The 17,252-nt window shown below is 38.0% G+C and overlaps 1 protein-coding gene across 12 annotated transcripts; it reads left to right on the forward strand.

Annotated features, from left to right (window-relative positions):
- The first annotated feature begins 7,947 nt into the window (after positions 1–7,947).
- Positions 7,948–13,476, forward strand: LOC110893665. 12 transcript variants are annotated; one of them, XR_004874323.1, is made up of 17 exons: positions 7,948–8,354; positions 8,439–8,554; positions 8,655–8,782; positions 8,945–9,148; positions 9,243–9,319; positions 9,454–10,458; positions 10,541–10,668; positions 10,754–10,831; positions 10,911–10,964; positions 11,441–11,544; positions 11,614–11,757; positions 11,831–11,925; positions 12,247–12,486; positions 12,556–12,699; positions 12,773–12,986; positions 13,059–13,264; positions 13,342–13,476. XR_004874323.1 is itself a non-coding variant. In XM_035980705.1 (12 exons), the coding sequence occupies exons 7-12, from the start codon at positions 10,613–10,615 to the stop codon at positions 12,434–12,436; spliced, it is 561 nt and encodes a 186-aa protein (XP_035836598.1). In that variant the 5' UTR covers positions 7,948–8,354; positions 8,439–8,554; positions 8,655–8,782; positions 8,945–9,148; positions 9,243–9,319; positions 9,454–10,458; positions 10,541–10,612; the 3' UTR covers positions 12,437–12,546. The 12 variants fall into 12 exon arrangements, 1 of the variants encoding a protein (XP_035836598.1); XR_004874326.1 differs by having other exon boundaries at positions 12,773–12,868; XR_002565915.2 differs by having other exon boundaries at positions 8,006–8,354; positions 9,454–9,566; positions 10,026–10,458; positions 13,059–13,476.
- The last annotated feature ends 3,776 nt before the right edge of the window (positions 13,477–17,252 follow it).

Consider the following 17,252-nt stretch of genomic DNA (forward strand, 5'->3'; position numbering starts at 1 on the left):
CTTAGCTCAGGATTTGGATACTATTGAGGAAATCAGGGATCTAGCTAGGATAAGGATGGCAAGCTACCAACAAAGAGTGGCTTGTGCCTACAACAAAAATGTCAGAATAAGGAAGTTCCAAGTCGGAGACATGGTGTTGAGAAAAACATTTCAAAATACTATCAATCCTGCTGACGGGAAGTTAGCACCAAAATGGGAAGGTCCCTACTTGATTGAAGCTGAAGCAGGAAAGGGGGCATACAGGTTGCTAACCATGGAAGGAAACTTGTTGCCAAGAGCCTGGAATGCTGTTCACTTAAAGAAATATTTCATGTGAACATGATCCTCCGTGCACGTGATCCTTACAGTATCCTTAAAGGATCCCGGTGATATCGGTGATCCCTACTCTGGTAATATGCTTATCCTAGAAACTATTGCACTTTCTTATTTTTTACCTAAGGATAAGGATCATGTATCCTTCATCCTCTACTCACGAAACATTTGAGTTATGATAAGTTCAGGTATCTTCAGCATATCGTCAAAGATCTTCAAAAGCACCGCAGATCCTTGGGTCCAACCCCAGTTATCCTTGGGATTATCCCCAGTTTCCGCCAGCAGCGCTCGATGATCTTGATATAGTTCACGTCTTTGGGATCAGTACCCACTTCCGGGGCTGGCAACCTCATCGTACTGTCTATACCCAGGATCCTACGTATAATGGTGGACGCACCATACATCCGTTCCTAAGGTTTCTAACGTTTTCACGTTAGCTAAGGTTTTGACATTTTCATGTCACTAAGTTTGGATAGTCGCCAGAGAAGGGCCATACTCCAGTTTACATACGATCCTTTGGGCTTGTCCCCAGTTATCCTTTGGGCTTGTCCCCAGTGATCCTCCGGGATCATCCCCAGTTATCCTTTGGGCTTGTCCCCAGTGATCCTCCGGGATCATCCCCAGTTATCCTTTGGGCTTGTCCCCAGTGATCCTCCGGGATCATCCCCAGTTATCCTTTGGGCTTGTCCCCAGTGATCCTCCGGGATCATCCCCAGTTATCCTTTGGGCATGTCCCCAGTTACTAATTCATCTTTTACATTGGCTTAGTCCCAAGTTATATCTCACTTTTCAGGTTTTGGAAGTCTAAACACATAAGGGTCCTTAATCCTTATTAACTATCAAAGTCTTATCCATGATTGTCTCGATTGAAGGTTAGGATCCTGATTTGGATCCTCAGGTATGATCCTTGACTATTTTGATTATATTCATTATCCTAACCGACCCTTATACTTTGACAACCAAACCTATGATCCTTGAACTAAAATACTTTGAATATTTTCAATTTCAGGATATTTGATCTAGGATCATATCCTAAATTTGTTAAATATATTTTCAACCCTTGTTACTTTAAATATACTACAAAAACAATCAAGAAACAAGAAGATAAGGATAACAACACAAGATAAGCCAGAAAAATTAAAGTTATATTATTAAACAAAAGGATCTTTAACCCTTTCAAAAAGTTGTCAAAATTACCAACCCACATTTCTACCAGCAAAACGTGGCCCGTCCACATGGGTTGGCAAAGGGTGTCCATTGTCTATGCGGTCTTAGCATTTTGCAGGAAATAAAAAGCGGCTGGATCACAAAGGCTTCATCCCCCAAACAGAGGATCCCTCCACCTTTTGTAATCCTACCTATTGTTCAAAGGATCCAGGATCCTTAACCCTAAGAAACTATTGTTCAGAGATTACAAACCATAATTGTTCACAAACACCACTACCACAAAAAAAAAAAAAAAAAAAAAAAACCACTACCAATCCTAAAAAATTGGGCTCCGGCCTAGTCTCGAAATATCCATCATCGCCCAATCATGCAGCCTACACCTTCGCTGCTTCATCACCACCAGCATCTCCACCTTGATCCTTCTCAGCATCACCACCTTCCAGCATGGGGATCTCCTCAGCCTCATCCTCGTCCTCCAGGTCTGCCAACCTTGCCTTCCAACCCTCAACATCCCACGAGCTTTTGTCAAAGGTAGGATCCTGAGCCTCCTCAGCCATCTGAAGTTGTATCTTGTACATAGCAATCGCCGCCGAGACCTTGGCATCTTGGGTGATCTCCTGCTTCTCGTTATCCATATCAGTCAACCTCTGAGCAGCCTCAGCCTTCATGACCCGGAGTTCCTTCTCAAGATCTCCTATCTTGAGATCCTTAAGCACGCCCATTTGTTGAAGGTCAGCAATCTGGCTCTCCTGGTCCTCAACATTGCCAAGATAAGTTTCAATCTCAGCAAGTTTCTGTAAACAAGAGAATAAAGACAAGCTCAGACTCAGGTGATCCTCAAGAAAAGCAGGATACACAAACAGGATATGATAGACGGATAACCAACAGGGGCAGTGATCCTTACCTCATTCACGTAGTCGAGGAATTGCTGACGAAGGAGGGGAAATCCTTGGAGATCTTCAGAGATTTTCCTCTTTTTTCCCTTGCCCCGGATAGATGCTTTAGGAGCTGATGCTGAAGGACTGGCAGCAGGAGCCTTCTTCTTCTTTGAAGATGTGATATTGGCCAGATCACTTATCCCAAATATGGAGGCAGATTTAACAGACCTGGCAGATTTTCCAGCACCTACACAACTCAAAAACAAGATAAGTTCCCTTATTAAATTAAATACTTTTACATAAAACTTACTTTTTATGAGGATACTTACTTGACATTGTGGCAGATGCAGAGGATATCTCTTGAGAATCTTGGATAGTGATTTGGAAGCTTCTAACTTCAGGATCAAGCTTTTTAAAAGCTAGGACTCTCTCTTTTGCAGCGGGGCTTAACTTTAGATGAGTAATGGATATAGCTGCACAAGAAATAAAAAGAGATATTAGTGATCTTCATCAAATGAGACAAGACTGATAGTGATCCTTCGAGGATCCTCTACCCTACCATGAGTAACCCACTCCTTGGGCAGATCATTCCCATTAGGGAGGGAATCCCTTCTCACGAAGAAGAAACGGCGCTTCCAATTTGTGTCATTTTTGGTAACTTTCAAAACAGGATGATCCTCCCCGGCCTTCCGTTTCAACAAATATCGATGAGAGCCAAACGTGGTAAGATCATAAAGTGCGGCCAGCTCTGCCATCCCTAAATCAATCCCCTTCTGCTCAATGATCCTCTCGAAGGTATACAAGACCCTCCAGATCATCGGCATGGCTTGGATATAAGATATGCCGGTCAGAGAAAAGAAAGATTGGGTGAAGGCCGGAAAAGGATACGAATATCCTATGATAAATGGAGTAGCAGGAAAAGCCACCCAGACATCCGAGATATAGTCGCTCAAAGCAGTAGGATCAAAGGATTTAAAAACGGCATTCGCCGGAAAGCAGTGACGAATTTTGTCTACGTGAGCATCACTAAAGCAACACTTCTCCATAGGAGAATCCTTGATAATCCCCTGGCTTTTTAAGGGACTATCCTTCTTGGAATCCTTGTATGGAGAATTCCGGAGCAACATGTTTTGTGACGGAATAGAAACAGAGACGGAGTAGAAAAAACAGAGTAAAGGAAAGGAAGAAGGGAAAGAGAGAAGAAGAAGAAGATACCTGAACAACCTTCGGTGCAGAATATAAGGGGAGTGTATCTCGAATTTAAATACAAACTGATCCTCACCCTATCTCCTATTTATAATCATGATCTGCAGGATTGTCACATCTGTGACGTAATGATCACAACGGCTAGTCCATGTGTAACGGCTAGTTAATCGGAATCGCCCGTTAGAGATAAGATCGAAACAAAATATAACTCGTCTATTTACAATTAACTCCTTATATTTTGGGGGCAATTGTTAGGGCTGGATTTTTATCATAGGTGATCCTTACATATGATCCTAACCAGTGATCCTTGTTTCTTTGGCAGACAGTGATCCTCAGCAGAACTTCAGGATCAGGATCATGGGACATTACGGTGATCCTTATACTAACGGTCACCTTCGCTTACTACAATACTGTTTTGCAGGAACATCTAGCAGGATATGCTCTAAAGACCATGATCCAGGGACGCGTCTTCACAAATATGGCAAGAGCTAAATCAGAGATAGACGTTGCACAGGATATGGAAACATGGCTTGATTCATGGGCAGCAATTTAGGCTAGATTATCTTTATTTCTAAAGGGGTAATGAGCTGATATCTAGTCATTTTACCTAAAATAGGTCACCCACACATGTATAAATACCACTCTTCCTCATTCGGAAGAACACACACGACATACGACACAACTCTCAAACACTTAGACACTCAGTGATCCTTGTACTCAGCTCATTATCATCCAAAGTTGTAATCATATTTTTGTTATATTGAAGTTGGTGATCGGTAGTTGCCATCACCCGAGGTTTTTTATGCCGGAGATCATTCATTGATCAAGGGCTTTTTCCTCGTATAAATCATTGTGTCTTTGCATCTTAATCACAGAAGTGATCCTTTACTTTCATAATTAACCAAGCATCATACCCCGTTTACATAAAGTTTGGTTACATTATCCTTGTGTGATTTTTGACCAAAACACATATTATACATGTATCTTATTTTTTTTTTATTTAAATCAAACATAGGATATAAAAAAAATAAACCCGCAAAAAAATAATAAAATAGTTCAAGTAAGTCTCTAACTTTTAGTAACCATTGATATCAAATCCAATTATCCAAACTTGATCATGAGATTTTTAAGTTGTTAAAACTTGAAACTTCTATTTCCAAATATTCTTAAGATTGGAAAAAATCACTGAGATTACTTTCATGCTAGTTTGGTTGGGGGATAGAGTACAAAGAGATGAACGTATGGTGACCGGAGGTGGGAGAGGATGTCGGAGACCAGAGGTGCATAAATTAATTTTTTTTTTTTGAACGTCAAAATTTGGATCACTGACGGACCACTGGAGTATCATCGTGCCACCAGCAGAACCACCCGATCATATCCATCTCCACTAGACAATAATGCCTATACACCAATTCAGGAGGAAACCCAATAAATCTAGGAAAAACCCCATTTGTAGGAATAGAACTCATGACCTAATGATAATAAACCTTATCACACCATCAAAATACCACTAGGCTATAATGCCATAGCTGCATAAATTAATTAATTGTCTTGTTTACAAAGCAACATAAGAAGAAGCCAATGATATTTTGATAGGTGGAAATAAAATATCTCTAACGTATCAAAAGAAATGGTGTGGTACTAGTGGTAAGGTAACTCCCTTCTTTATGAGGTGGAGGATTTAAACGATAAATTAGTTTGTCGTAAAAAAGGGTATGGTGTTTGTGCTCTATAAAAGGGATGCGGACTTAAATCCATACAAATAAAAGGTTATGTGATATTTAGGTGTTAAAAAATCTGGTTAAAAGAAATTACACTTTTTTGGAATTAAGGTAAAGTTCTTCATGTTTTCATGCAATTATTTGAAATTTGTATGACTTTACCGTAACTGATAATACAAGTAACATCAATATTTTCTGAAGCAAGTAGAAATATTTTACGCTACTATTGGGTGTCCCCTGTTAACTAGTCCAACGATCAATATAAGAAAGGTAAATTATGTGTTCTTAGATCACACCTGCATGTGTTCTTAAACAATTATCATATTAAAAAGTTTCCTTATGAAATGAAAGTATGGGTGCCATTAACATGTGTTCTTAGATGTAAAACATATCATACAACATACGTTAAAAGATTAAAATCATCACTTACCTTAGGAAAGATCCATACTTGCCAATAAACAAAAAAATGGTTAATTTTACATCGGAAGCTAAAAAATTTTAGCCATATTTTGAAGTGTCTTATTTGCTTTCAAACAATATTATAGTTTACCATATATGACAATTTTAACAACTGTGCATATTTAACGTTAAATTATGTAACAAAATTATAATAGAAGACACAAGATATTTGTGTATGTGATATATTAGGCTCTTAGTCGGTTAGTTTCTTTAAATAAATACGTTATAAGCAGAACAGAAAATGTGTGTGTATATATGAATTTTAAGTCTTTATCCACTTCACATTGATAACATTTCCTAAATATATATCTTTAAATAAATCAATCATCAAAATACATAAGTCTCATTAATTTACAGTCAACTTTTATTTAACATAAATCAATATCCTTTTATGCAATTTTACATTTCAAACATTTGACAAAACGTTTGCTTTACAAATAATAAAACTATCAATTTAGATATTCGTTTACGATAACAAAAATGTAATCATAGCAATGTAGAATAACTAATAGAAAGATAGTATATTGTTTGGTGGTAAACAAAAGTTTCTTAAAACATTAGGTAATAAATTATTGACATGTTTTGGATGTCAAGTATTTCTTGTTAGCATTATTCAATAAAAAATAGAGTTTTTCAACAACCAAAGATGAATTTTCGATCAATAAGAAATTGAATTTTTCAACAACCAAAGATGAATTTTCGTTTTCTAAGATACTTAAATTGATAATTCATGACTTTACTTTTCATTGGTACAAAAGTTGAAAAAAAAAACTACAAAACCGGACAAATTGAATCCATTATTTCACAGTGGAAGATTTTCCACACTTACGTGGCAGTAAACTTAAACTCCCAAACAAACAATCCGCTTTATATAACAAAACAAGAAGTGACAACTCAATAATTGAAAATGACATGTAATTAAAAAGTGTAAATAACAATTTAATAGTGTAAATGACACTTAAATAAATAGTGCTTGCCAGTTACCTTAAACAGCTGGCGTCCTTATGCCACCTGTCGCTCCAAGTCATCATGTACAAAATTAAGCTTTTCTTTTTTTTAAGAGTAATCCATTCAGATTAATTAACTTTTTTTTTGAACAGCAACTATTATTAAAAACGACCAATAGCAACTTGCTAGAGCCAACAAAAAAACACTCGACTTACAACTTAAAGTTACACAAACCCCTCCATGTAATACTCTATGAACATGTATCATTTGTGCATCTCAGTGGCGGATCTAGGATTCCGACCAAGCGGTAACGTTTTATAAATAAGCGGTAACGAAATCGAAAAAACGTCAAATTTTTCCAAAATTTACACTAAAAACGTCAAAAATTTTCTGACCAAGCGGTAGCGGAGGCTACCCCTTGTTCCATAATACATCCCCCCCTAGTGCATCTATAAACTTTTGTACGTCAGTAACACTATCACGTTAATTAATATAGTATAGTGATAGAGGACCGTTTTAATTAGTTATAAATATAAAGTTGCAATAAACAGATAAACATTTGTATATATTGTTTTAATTGTATGTGATATACAAAACAACTATGTAATTACTTACCCGTCTCATTTTCTCTTTTTCATGAATTCTATATGGATTAGGTACCACAATTGATATAATATTTATTTAAAAATGATTTGTATTAAAATTTTGACCCATGTACAAAATGACTCCTTATATTAAAGAAATAAGTTTAAGCTCGTTTTCATATATACAACTTGTTATATTATCAATTACGTAACTTGATTGATAAGTTATTACGAGAATTCAATGGTTCAATGATTGAAATTGTGTTAATGTTTTTTATTAGTAAAGAAAGCATGATATTAAATAGTCAAACAAATTAATCAATGCATCCGGATTATCTTTTCAACCAATACAATTCACGGTGAGATGATATGAGGGACAAAAAAAATTAATTGATAAGTAGTCGATCTGTTTATAGTTTCTTGTGATATTATGTACTTAAGTAATATTTTATCAATTTTAATTCATCAAGAAAAACTCTTTTTTGCCAATGAAAACAATACATGAATAATATTAACATGACTTTAATCTAATATATGCCTTTGTGTGAAAGCAAACATTACACGAATAATTAAGATGACTTTAATCTAATCTATGCGTTCGAAAAATACATATGTTCTTTCAATATAAATTATTATCCTATATATTAATAAATCAAGTTTATGAATAGTATTAGGGTCAGTTTGGTAATTTCATCGTACAGTTCTTGCATCATACCAAACCACCTACACCCCATCCTCATTTCTTCATCCTCTGCACCCAATTCTCATCTAACAAACCCTAACCCTCACACCAACTCACCATCACCTTTCCACCATTCATCTCCGGCACCATCAAATCTTCTCCACCCTAATTTCATCTGAGATACCCCCAACCCACCATCACCATTCCACCCACCATCTCCGCCAATAGTATCCTGGGACACGTGACAAGCCGCGTATGGCGGCGACTGCACAAGACGAGAGAAGAGAGAGAAACGAAGGCCGTGAGAGATGAGAAAGAGAAATCAGAGACGGCGACGATCCGCCGTCAGCGGCGGAGCCGCGGCGGCGACAACGATGTTTGGCCGACGATGTTTACGGTAACACCCCCTGCTACTTCTCATTCTATTCCTTTTTTTAATTGAATGTCCGATAATGTTCTGTTGGTTGTTCACTCGGTTCAGGTTTCGGGTTTCCGTTCACTCGAGCCTCGGGTCAGCGATTTCGGTTCAGTCCTCATCAAGACGACGTGGTGTCTTGGCTCGGTTCATTTTTTGGACCCTATCTTGGTTCGGTTCAGGTTAGAAGCTGATGTGGGTTATGTTTATTCAAGTTAACAAATTCGAGTATCTTTCTAATCAAGTTCACGTTACGGTTCAACTTCATTTCGGTCAACTTAGGTCAACTCAGCTTTGGTTCGGTTCGACAAGTCAGCATCGGTCAGCATTGATTCGGGTCAGCTTAGGTCTCAGCTCAAGTGCGGGTCTCAGTGCTGCTCGGTTCAACCCGGTTCGACTCGGTATAACACGTATGTTAATTTCACTATTTTGTATTTTGTATTGTTTTAAATTGCGGAACCAAAACTTTAAGTGAGTTGTGGCCATAATAAAAGTGTATATATACATATTTATGTTGTTTGGTCATTGGTTATTGAGTTTTAATCATATAAATCGACAACATGCCTTGTCAGAATTGTCCGAAAACGGAGGAAACTTTGTCCGTTATCAGGCGAAAGTTGCAGCCAAGCGAATGTTGCTAAACATGGCTCCAAGTAAGGGATGCGTGTGGCTTTGGGTGCAACAGTGGTGCTCACTTACTGTTTACTGTTGCACCGCGTGCTTCTATTTTGGCTACAGAAGTTAAGTGGCTGAATTCTATCAAGGCAGACTTAGTGGTAACTAAAAATATGCTTTCCGTTGCTCACAATACAATTTTTTTAATTTCTGAACCATTTAAGAGTCATATTTGGAAACTGTTATATGGAATAGGTTTCAGATGTTGTTGCAGTTGCTTGTCGTGCAGCGGCTGATTCTGGTATACGCTTGGTTTGTGTAACGAATTTCAGGTAATTGTAAATGTCTAAAATGCCCCTTTATATGGATCAAGCAAACTTAATTTGTAGGCCCAAAACAAGTTTGCTAATTTCAAGTTACCAACATGTATTAAAATTTGTTGAAGCGTGTTGGTTGATTGTTACAGGTTAAATCAAGCAGAGGGCGGAACGAGAAAGACGCACACATGGTTATTTGTTGCTTGTTACAGGTATTGGCAATTAGGAGAAGGAGGTGATGCAACTAATCTGTCAATATGAGGTTCGTTTGCAAAGATACATAGCTATGAATTTATATTCTTAGGACATGTTGAGCTTGATTTCTTGATGGTTGCGTATGTTAAAGCACCATGATAACTTGGTTCTCAGTTGGCATAACGAATTCTCGCCAAAGTGAGACCAACATCTAATGTCGCGCAACGCGCGAACGGTCGAATACCCCTAGTTACGTTTACAAGAGTGTTACTTTCTGATTGTATTCCCCTTTTAAGAAATAGTTCTTGAAATAAATATAAATCATGAAATTTTAAGCACAATATAGTTTTTTTTGAAGCTTTTATCTAGTTTAACTTTTTCATACTAAATAGAAAAAAAAAACTGAAATACTCATTATATTGATTAAATCTATTTTAAAGTGAGCCATTAGATTAACACAATCTATCTATTATATTAAAGCAAAACAAGTTTGACCATTTGATCATGATGTGGCATGGCTATTTAGGCAGAGAATTGGTGTTTGAGCGGCAAAATGGATTTCCTCTGTTTTCCTTCACTTCTGATGGGCGGCCAAAAAGCTTTTCCTCCATTTTCCTTCAATTGTGAAACGGTGTTCTTTATATGGAAACACCAATCAATCATCAATCCCTTCAAAATTTTCTACAAATTATGAATCCGTTTCCATTATTATCGCTTCAATATCTTCTCCTCCATGGCGCTTTCTTCTTCCTTCTGCTTGAAGCCTATCTTTTTCCTTCACGGTGCTTTCCTTCTACTTGAACCTCTGCAATCTGAAGAAAGCAACAACAGAGAGGATGGTCGATCTATGTATCGATTCGTGGTTTTGTTTGCCCTAAATCTATTCTATATGATTGAAAGCAAGCATCAAAACCCTAGCACTCATCAACGTTTTGTTCTGAATGAAAAAAATTGATCAGGTTTGAGATCCTTCTCTATATGTTAAATTAGCATGAATTGTTGGTTGTTTTTTATGTGAATCTGAATAGGAGTTAGCTTTAGGGTTATGTGTGGGTGAGATTGTCTAGGTTGCTGAGCTATTAAGAGCAGTGGTAATGGGAGCTTCGCTTGAAGATGATAGACATCTTGCTCAACCTTATGACAGGATGCGACGAGAAGCAGAAGCACAAGTGTGTAATTTCTAAATTAAAATTTTTGGAGTGTGGTTGTTTTAATAACTTCATTTGTAGAACTGATGTTACTTATCAATTGTAGGATCATAAACTTTAGATATCTTTTTTGTAAATGGATTGCCTGCAAGATCACGCCACTTCCTCATTCGTTTGCTTCTTTGTAAGTTCATCCTTTTTGATTTGTTCAATTTGTTTGGTCGTTCTGATTTGAGATAATTTCTTTTGGTTATTTTTTGGAGGAAATGTCTAATGAGATGATCAATTTCCATTATATCCCTTCAAACCTTGACAAGGTATGCACAAATTAGGGCAAAATTTTTTTAGTTTCTTGATTTTTAGGTTTTGTTCATGTCAATGTATTTGGAATACAGTTTCTGTACATGTTTTTTGTTGTTTATTTGGAGAATCTAAATTCATTAGTGGGATAGGATGTTAGTGCATACAGAAAAGAGGGTGTGATTGAAAGAGTTAACTGTTAAACGGATTCAGTAATGATTAAGGTCCGATGTTACGATGCTTCATCAGTGCTGATCAAGTAATGGTGCAATTAACTGTCTAATAGATGTGTGTCTTCTGAATAACAAGAGTGTAACATGTATTGCTAGGATCTCACAAGAAATGAACATATCGTTTTGTAGTTAACCTTTTTTTTTAATTTTTCCTATATCCAACATCCCTTTTGAGTTCTAATTAATTTTCATGTTAATAATTTTCATGTTAATACTATTTTCTTCATATTTGAATGAATGTATACCTAATATTTTGACAGGTTAAGGATTGTCAGGTTGCTGCAGTCAATGATCTTTGCTTTTGGCACAGTTGAGCGGTTTCTCAAAGCTTCCGTCATCCCGTTCTCTTATCTCACAGAAACAGGTATTTTGTTTTGACGATTCTGATTTTGTACCGTCGTGCTGTGTCGAACTGTGAATGCTTGCATTGTAGGGATAGATTACGTTGCAACTGACTCAGGATCCTGCTTTATCAAGAGGATTCATGTCAGCGAGAACGGTTACTGGATTCTTGGCTGATGTTTATAAAACTGCTGCAGATGAACTCGGAAAAATACATATAATTGCAGATGAAATGGTGTGTATCTATAATCTATTCACGTGAGCTAAATAATGAACTTCACAAGAGTAATCATGTATCTGTTTATTAGGTTCAGGGAGCGGTTTTTGATCTTCTGGAAGAGATTGCGAAAGAACTACTAACAAGGACTTGCCACCTGGCAACACTGTTACAAAAATCACAAAGGTCAACTCATTTCTTTTTTATAGATTTGGTTCAAATGGCTGATAAAAGAATAGAAACTTTAATTGAAAAAAGAATGAACTTTTTATTAAGATTTATGGGATGCCTCGAATGAAAGGATTTAGAATGTTAGTGGAGGAGGTTTGCAGGTTTTTAATGGAATGAATGGTGTTGCATGTGTGTTCTATGCTATTGCAAGTTGGTTCAAATGTTTACTAACTTCCTGTTTGTTTTGATTAGTTTGCCATTACTTCATTTTTAACGTCAAAAGTTTTTTTTATCTTCTTTCTAATTACATGAATGACAAGGATTTTAATTTCATAGTTATCTCTTGGCGACGACGACGAGAAAAGAGGAGGAGCGGGCTCAAGATTGGAAGAAAGACGATTCGAAATGGGAGTTTTCATCGTCTTCGTTCTGTTCGCCTGATCTTTTACTCACTGAGTTTGATCAAGTTTTCTTCGTCGATGACGACGAGAAAGAGGAAGAGCGGGTTCAAGATTGGCACAGTTGAGGGGTTTCTCAAAGCCTCCGTCATCCCGTTCTCTTAACTCACACGAACAGGTAATTTGTTTTCACGATTCTGATTTTGTACCGTCGTGCTGTGTCGAACTGTGAATGCTTGCATTGTAGGGATGGACTACGTTGCAACTGACTCGGGATCCTGCTTTATCAAGAGGATTCATGTCAGCTAGAACGGTTACTGGATTCTTGGTTGATGTTTATAAAACCGCTGCTGATGAACTCGGAAAAATACATATAATTGCAGATGAAATGGTGTGTATCTATAATCTATTCACGTGAGCTAAATAATGAACTTCACAAGAGTAATCATGTATTTGTTTATCAGGTTCAGGGAGCGGTTTTTGATCTTCCGGAAGAGATTGCGAAATAGCAACTGAACAAGGACTTGCCACCTGGCAACACTGTTACAAAAATCACAAAGGTCAACTCATTTCTTTTTTATAGATGATCCATGTCATAGCGAGAGAGATATGACTGTTACACAGACTAATCAGATTCACCAATGATTTGCGAGTCTCAAGCATTATCTTTGACAAGTGGTATAAGGTTTTTTCCTTATTTTTAAGTCTGTCATGTGTTGGTACTTACTGACTGTATTCAATCCCACGCAGTTGCATCATAATCTCGCCAATTATTGAGAGAGTTGATACGGTGAACAGAGGAAAGTGAAAGCGAAGAAGAAACCAGCAACAAAAAAGAGAGGCAAACAAGATCGACAGTTAAGCAGCAGCGAAGATGCAATCAACACATCCCCACTGGTCACTGTTCCCAGCTGCCACTATTGGTCTACCTGGCTGCAGTGTGTGTGACACCCCAGGTAAACCAGTAAACGATACAACTTACCTAGCTTCCTCAGTAACCGCATGCTAAATTTCGGGACGAAATTTCTTTCAGGTTGGGGATAATGTGATAACTTAAGTTTCCAAGATTTCCTTATTCACATTTATTGCGCGTTAACTGTTTAGTTGTTTGATTTGGTTTGACTTGTAACTGTACACTGAATAATAAGATGAGACATTTATTGATATATTATGTGCATAACGTGAGTAAAGTGTTTCGATTGCATGAACATGAATTTGTAAACTATTAACTTGGAATGACCCGACGAAACACAATTGTTTCGCCATGAACATATCCGACGAAACACAAGTGTTTCGCCATAAACCAGAACGACGAAACAGAGATTGATTCGTCACAAGCATCCCGACGAAACGGATGTGTTTCGCCGAGCCCAGTTACGCCGAAGCCCATTACGGGCCCAAAACGTTAATTCGTGTTTAAAACATGGAACGACTCTCTGTTTCATACCTTTAGACAAATAAGAAACCCTAAGAGCTTCCTCCACTGTGCGACGGCAACAACCATCGTTCACCATCATCTCTATCTCTCGAATCCTTGTTTGTTCACCTCGAATCGGTTAGTGTAAACCCTCTTGTATGAGTACTTGTTAATTGGTGCCTTTGTGTGTTTAGTCTAGGGTTTGTAAACCATATGAATTTAGAATCATGATGTCATAGTGTAGGTGATGTTGTTTCTAAGTGCTTGACGGTTCCAATGAATTATTTGGTGTTGATCTTGTATGTTATCGATGGCGTAGTGAATTACAAGAAATATGATCACCGGATCCGCACATGTCGTGATTTAAGGTCATCTCTTGATCTAGGGTTCATGCTAGAGGTTGGTTGTTATAATATGATTTGGTTAACGTTTTCTGTATGAACGATAATGACTGAACGATTACTATATTGTATCAATGATTTCATGATGATTGGATGATGATTCTATGCTAAATGATTTCTGTATGATTGCTGTTTGTTGATGACGACAATTAGGGTTCTGCACGTAACTGTTGTACGGCGAAACAGACGCCTTTACGAAACACAGATGTCGACGAAACACGGATGTGTTTCGTCAACATTGGTGACCACGAAACGGACACGGCGAAACAGGGGGTGCTTCGCCGAGGGTAGCTACGACAAAACAAATGTGTTTCGCCAAGGGTAAATACGACGAAACAAGGGGTGTTTCGTCGAGTGATCAAACTGCACAGTAACTTAACTTAATTCTGTTAAGAATTAACCCAGTTAGTTAACTACCGTTAAATGTTAAACATAATTTGAATGAACTTGAATACGTGATATGTGCTACTTGGTGATCTCTGATACGATGTCCACTATGATTGTGCTTATACGTGAGCTTCGTGAATACAAACTCATTATGTATACGTGCGTACTTTAGGACGTGATTGATTAACTGTGAGCACATACTCAGCATACCGAGCAAATCAAGGTGAGTTCACACTTATACCAAGGCATGGGATTCCCGGTGGGTAGGGAATGGGATTGAAGAAATGGGATTGAACAATTACTTGTACTTACACTGTTACTAGACTATCTACCATCGTCCTCGGATGCGAAGGACCCATACGTAAAACCTATGTATACTTGTACTTATCCCTGTCCTCAGGTTGCGAAGGACACTTACGTAAAACCTACATAAACTTATACTCACTACTGCCTCGGTTTGTGAAGGGCACTTACGTAAAACCTACGTAAACCCCCGCGTACCACTGTCCTCAGGTTAAGAAGGATACTTACGTAAAACCTACGTAAATCTCGTACGTACTACTGTTCTCAGAATTAGAAGAACACTTATGGTTACATCTAGTCTAGTACATACACACATGGGAAGCCCCCACTAAATGAACATACAATTGACTTAGTTAATAACGCATGGTGATGCAACGGACCTACTATTACGAGTTTACTTACTGTGAACTCGCTCAACTAGTTGTTGACTTTCTGTTACACGCCTTGCAGGACCATAAGTACTCATAGAGCTTGCACGGGAGGCGCGGTCGTTGTGGGCACGGATTGTGGATGTTATGATAAACATTTTTATGACATTTCAACTTAATACTTATGTTGGGTTTTTACATTATTGCTTCCGCTACACATTTGATTATGTTTGGTTTTGAAAACACCTTTCGTATTGATGAATGACATTTACTATTTACTTATATGTTCAATATGATTGGTGGCTTGATCCTGGTCATGTCACGCCTCCAAGCGGTGGTACTCCGCGTGTGGATTCTGGGGGTGTGACAGATTGGTATCAGAGCCATTGGTTGTAGAGAACTTGGTTTTAATACGGGGAAAACGTTTTTATTAAAACCGGACTATAACCAGAACAGTGCTCAACGATCCACAACGACGCCTTGCTCCACGTGCAAGACTCAACATCCTAGGTAATATGGTTTATGTATTATTGCCTACTTGTTAGATTACATAGAACTTTGCTCACGGTATGCTTAGATACACATAACCCCTATTGCTTGAGAATACTTGTGTGCTTACTCTCTTCTGTCATCGCACTTTTCGCGAACCCCTCTTACGTATGCTACCTTTGCTATGAAGATCATGGTTGGACGCATTAACTTGACACAAGCTCAGTTGACGGCTCTCATTAACGAACAAGTTGTTGCGGCACTTGCAGCTGCACAAGCAGGAGGTATACCCTGCAGTTGTAACTCACACTAGGATCTCTAGATCCTACTCTCCTAGACCAACTCTTGTATTTAACCTTATCCTGTTCTTATACACAACAGGTCAACACGCTCAGCAACCTGTTTGCACTTTCAAGAATTTCATGGTGTCACACCCCGAATTTCCACGTGTCACCGGTGGGCCCGGTGGGGGAGTATTGTGACGTAGTTGATATCATCATTGTCAAACAACACAAATTATAATGCACAGCGGAAGCAATAAAAATAGATTTACTTCAACCAACAAATGTAATATCAAAGTATCACAAGTAGTCGAAATAGATCCACAGGCGGATCAGAATAAAAAGGAGAAAATTGTTCAACAGATAAATGCATCCCAAAGTTTGCGAGACTCTATGATGCTAAGGAGAAGCCAGCCTATTCCGTGTAGATCCTGCACTTAATCTTTTTGGGAAAATACGTCAGTTTGCACTGGTAAATACAATTTAACCGACTCATTTTAAAAAGGTTTTAAAAATTGATTTGAATGCACAAGGCACAAAACTTTTTATAACTTGGGAATAATTAATCATAGTTAAACTTGTAAAAGAATTACATGTTCGTAATGCATTCAGTCGCCCGGGTCGTGCCGGGTTTAAGGTTAATTGACACACCACTCAGTATAAATCCGCGGCGGGAAGCCAACGTTTATACCTTAATAAATATGGACACATTACCGGGTGTACGCCTACACCCGGGTGTCAAGGTCGTGGCCATTTCTTAAAATGATGCCAAGGATATCCGGGACATGGTCATTAAGCTCCCAAAGGCGTAAAACAAACAAAACTAGTTTTCAAACGGGTCACATTGATAATACCCAACTACTAATGAGTTGGGGTCAATTGCCCGACCAAGCGGTATTTTATATACCGTACCCCCAAGCCCGTATAACGGAAAATAAGTTAAAAGTATTTACCTGAGCAAGTATAAACCACAAAAGCAAAATGCAAGTGTCTTTTACTGGACTCCTATTCTGGAACGAAGGTTTATAATAACCTATTAGAATCCTAACGGGTCTTTTAACATAGCCTAAGCTTAGACCGGTTAGTTTCGAAGGATAAACATGGTTTAATCGCGAGGAAAGCGAAAACCGAAAAGGAATGTGACTTAGACCCGACAAGTTTGGAGACTTGTATAATATGGGTAAACTAAATACATTCTGAATTTAGAGACTAAGATGATACGGTTTGGCCCGTTTCGGCTAATGTGCGTAAACTAGTTACATAAGCCGATCCGAACGCGAAAGTGCGTAACGGGCAAC

The sequence above is a fragment of the Helianthus annuus genome, chromosome 12 (genome assembly GCF_002127325.2).
Source record: "Helianthus annuus cultivar XRQ/B chromosome 12, HanXRQr2.0-SUNRISE, whole genome shotgun sequence".
Classification (NCBI taxonomy): Eukaryota; Viridiplantae; Streptophyta; class Magnoliopsida; order Asterales; family Asteraceae; genus Helianthus; species Helianthus annuus.

Excerpts from the sequence above, each read along its gene's own strand:
- LOC110893665 (XM_035980705.1), top strand. The coding sequence starts at position 10,613 with ATGATAGACATCTTGCTCAACCTTATGACAGGATGCGACGAGAAGCAG. Across the intron at positions 10,832-11,440 it reads CCTCATTCGTTTGCTTCTTT|GTTAAGGATTGTCAGGTTGC; the intron begins GTAAGTTCATCC and ends ATATTTTGACAG. Across the intron at positions 11,758-11,830 it reads ATATAATTGCAGATGAAATG|GTTCAGGGAGCGGTTTTTGA; the intron begins GTGTGTATCTAT and ends TCTGTTTATTAG.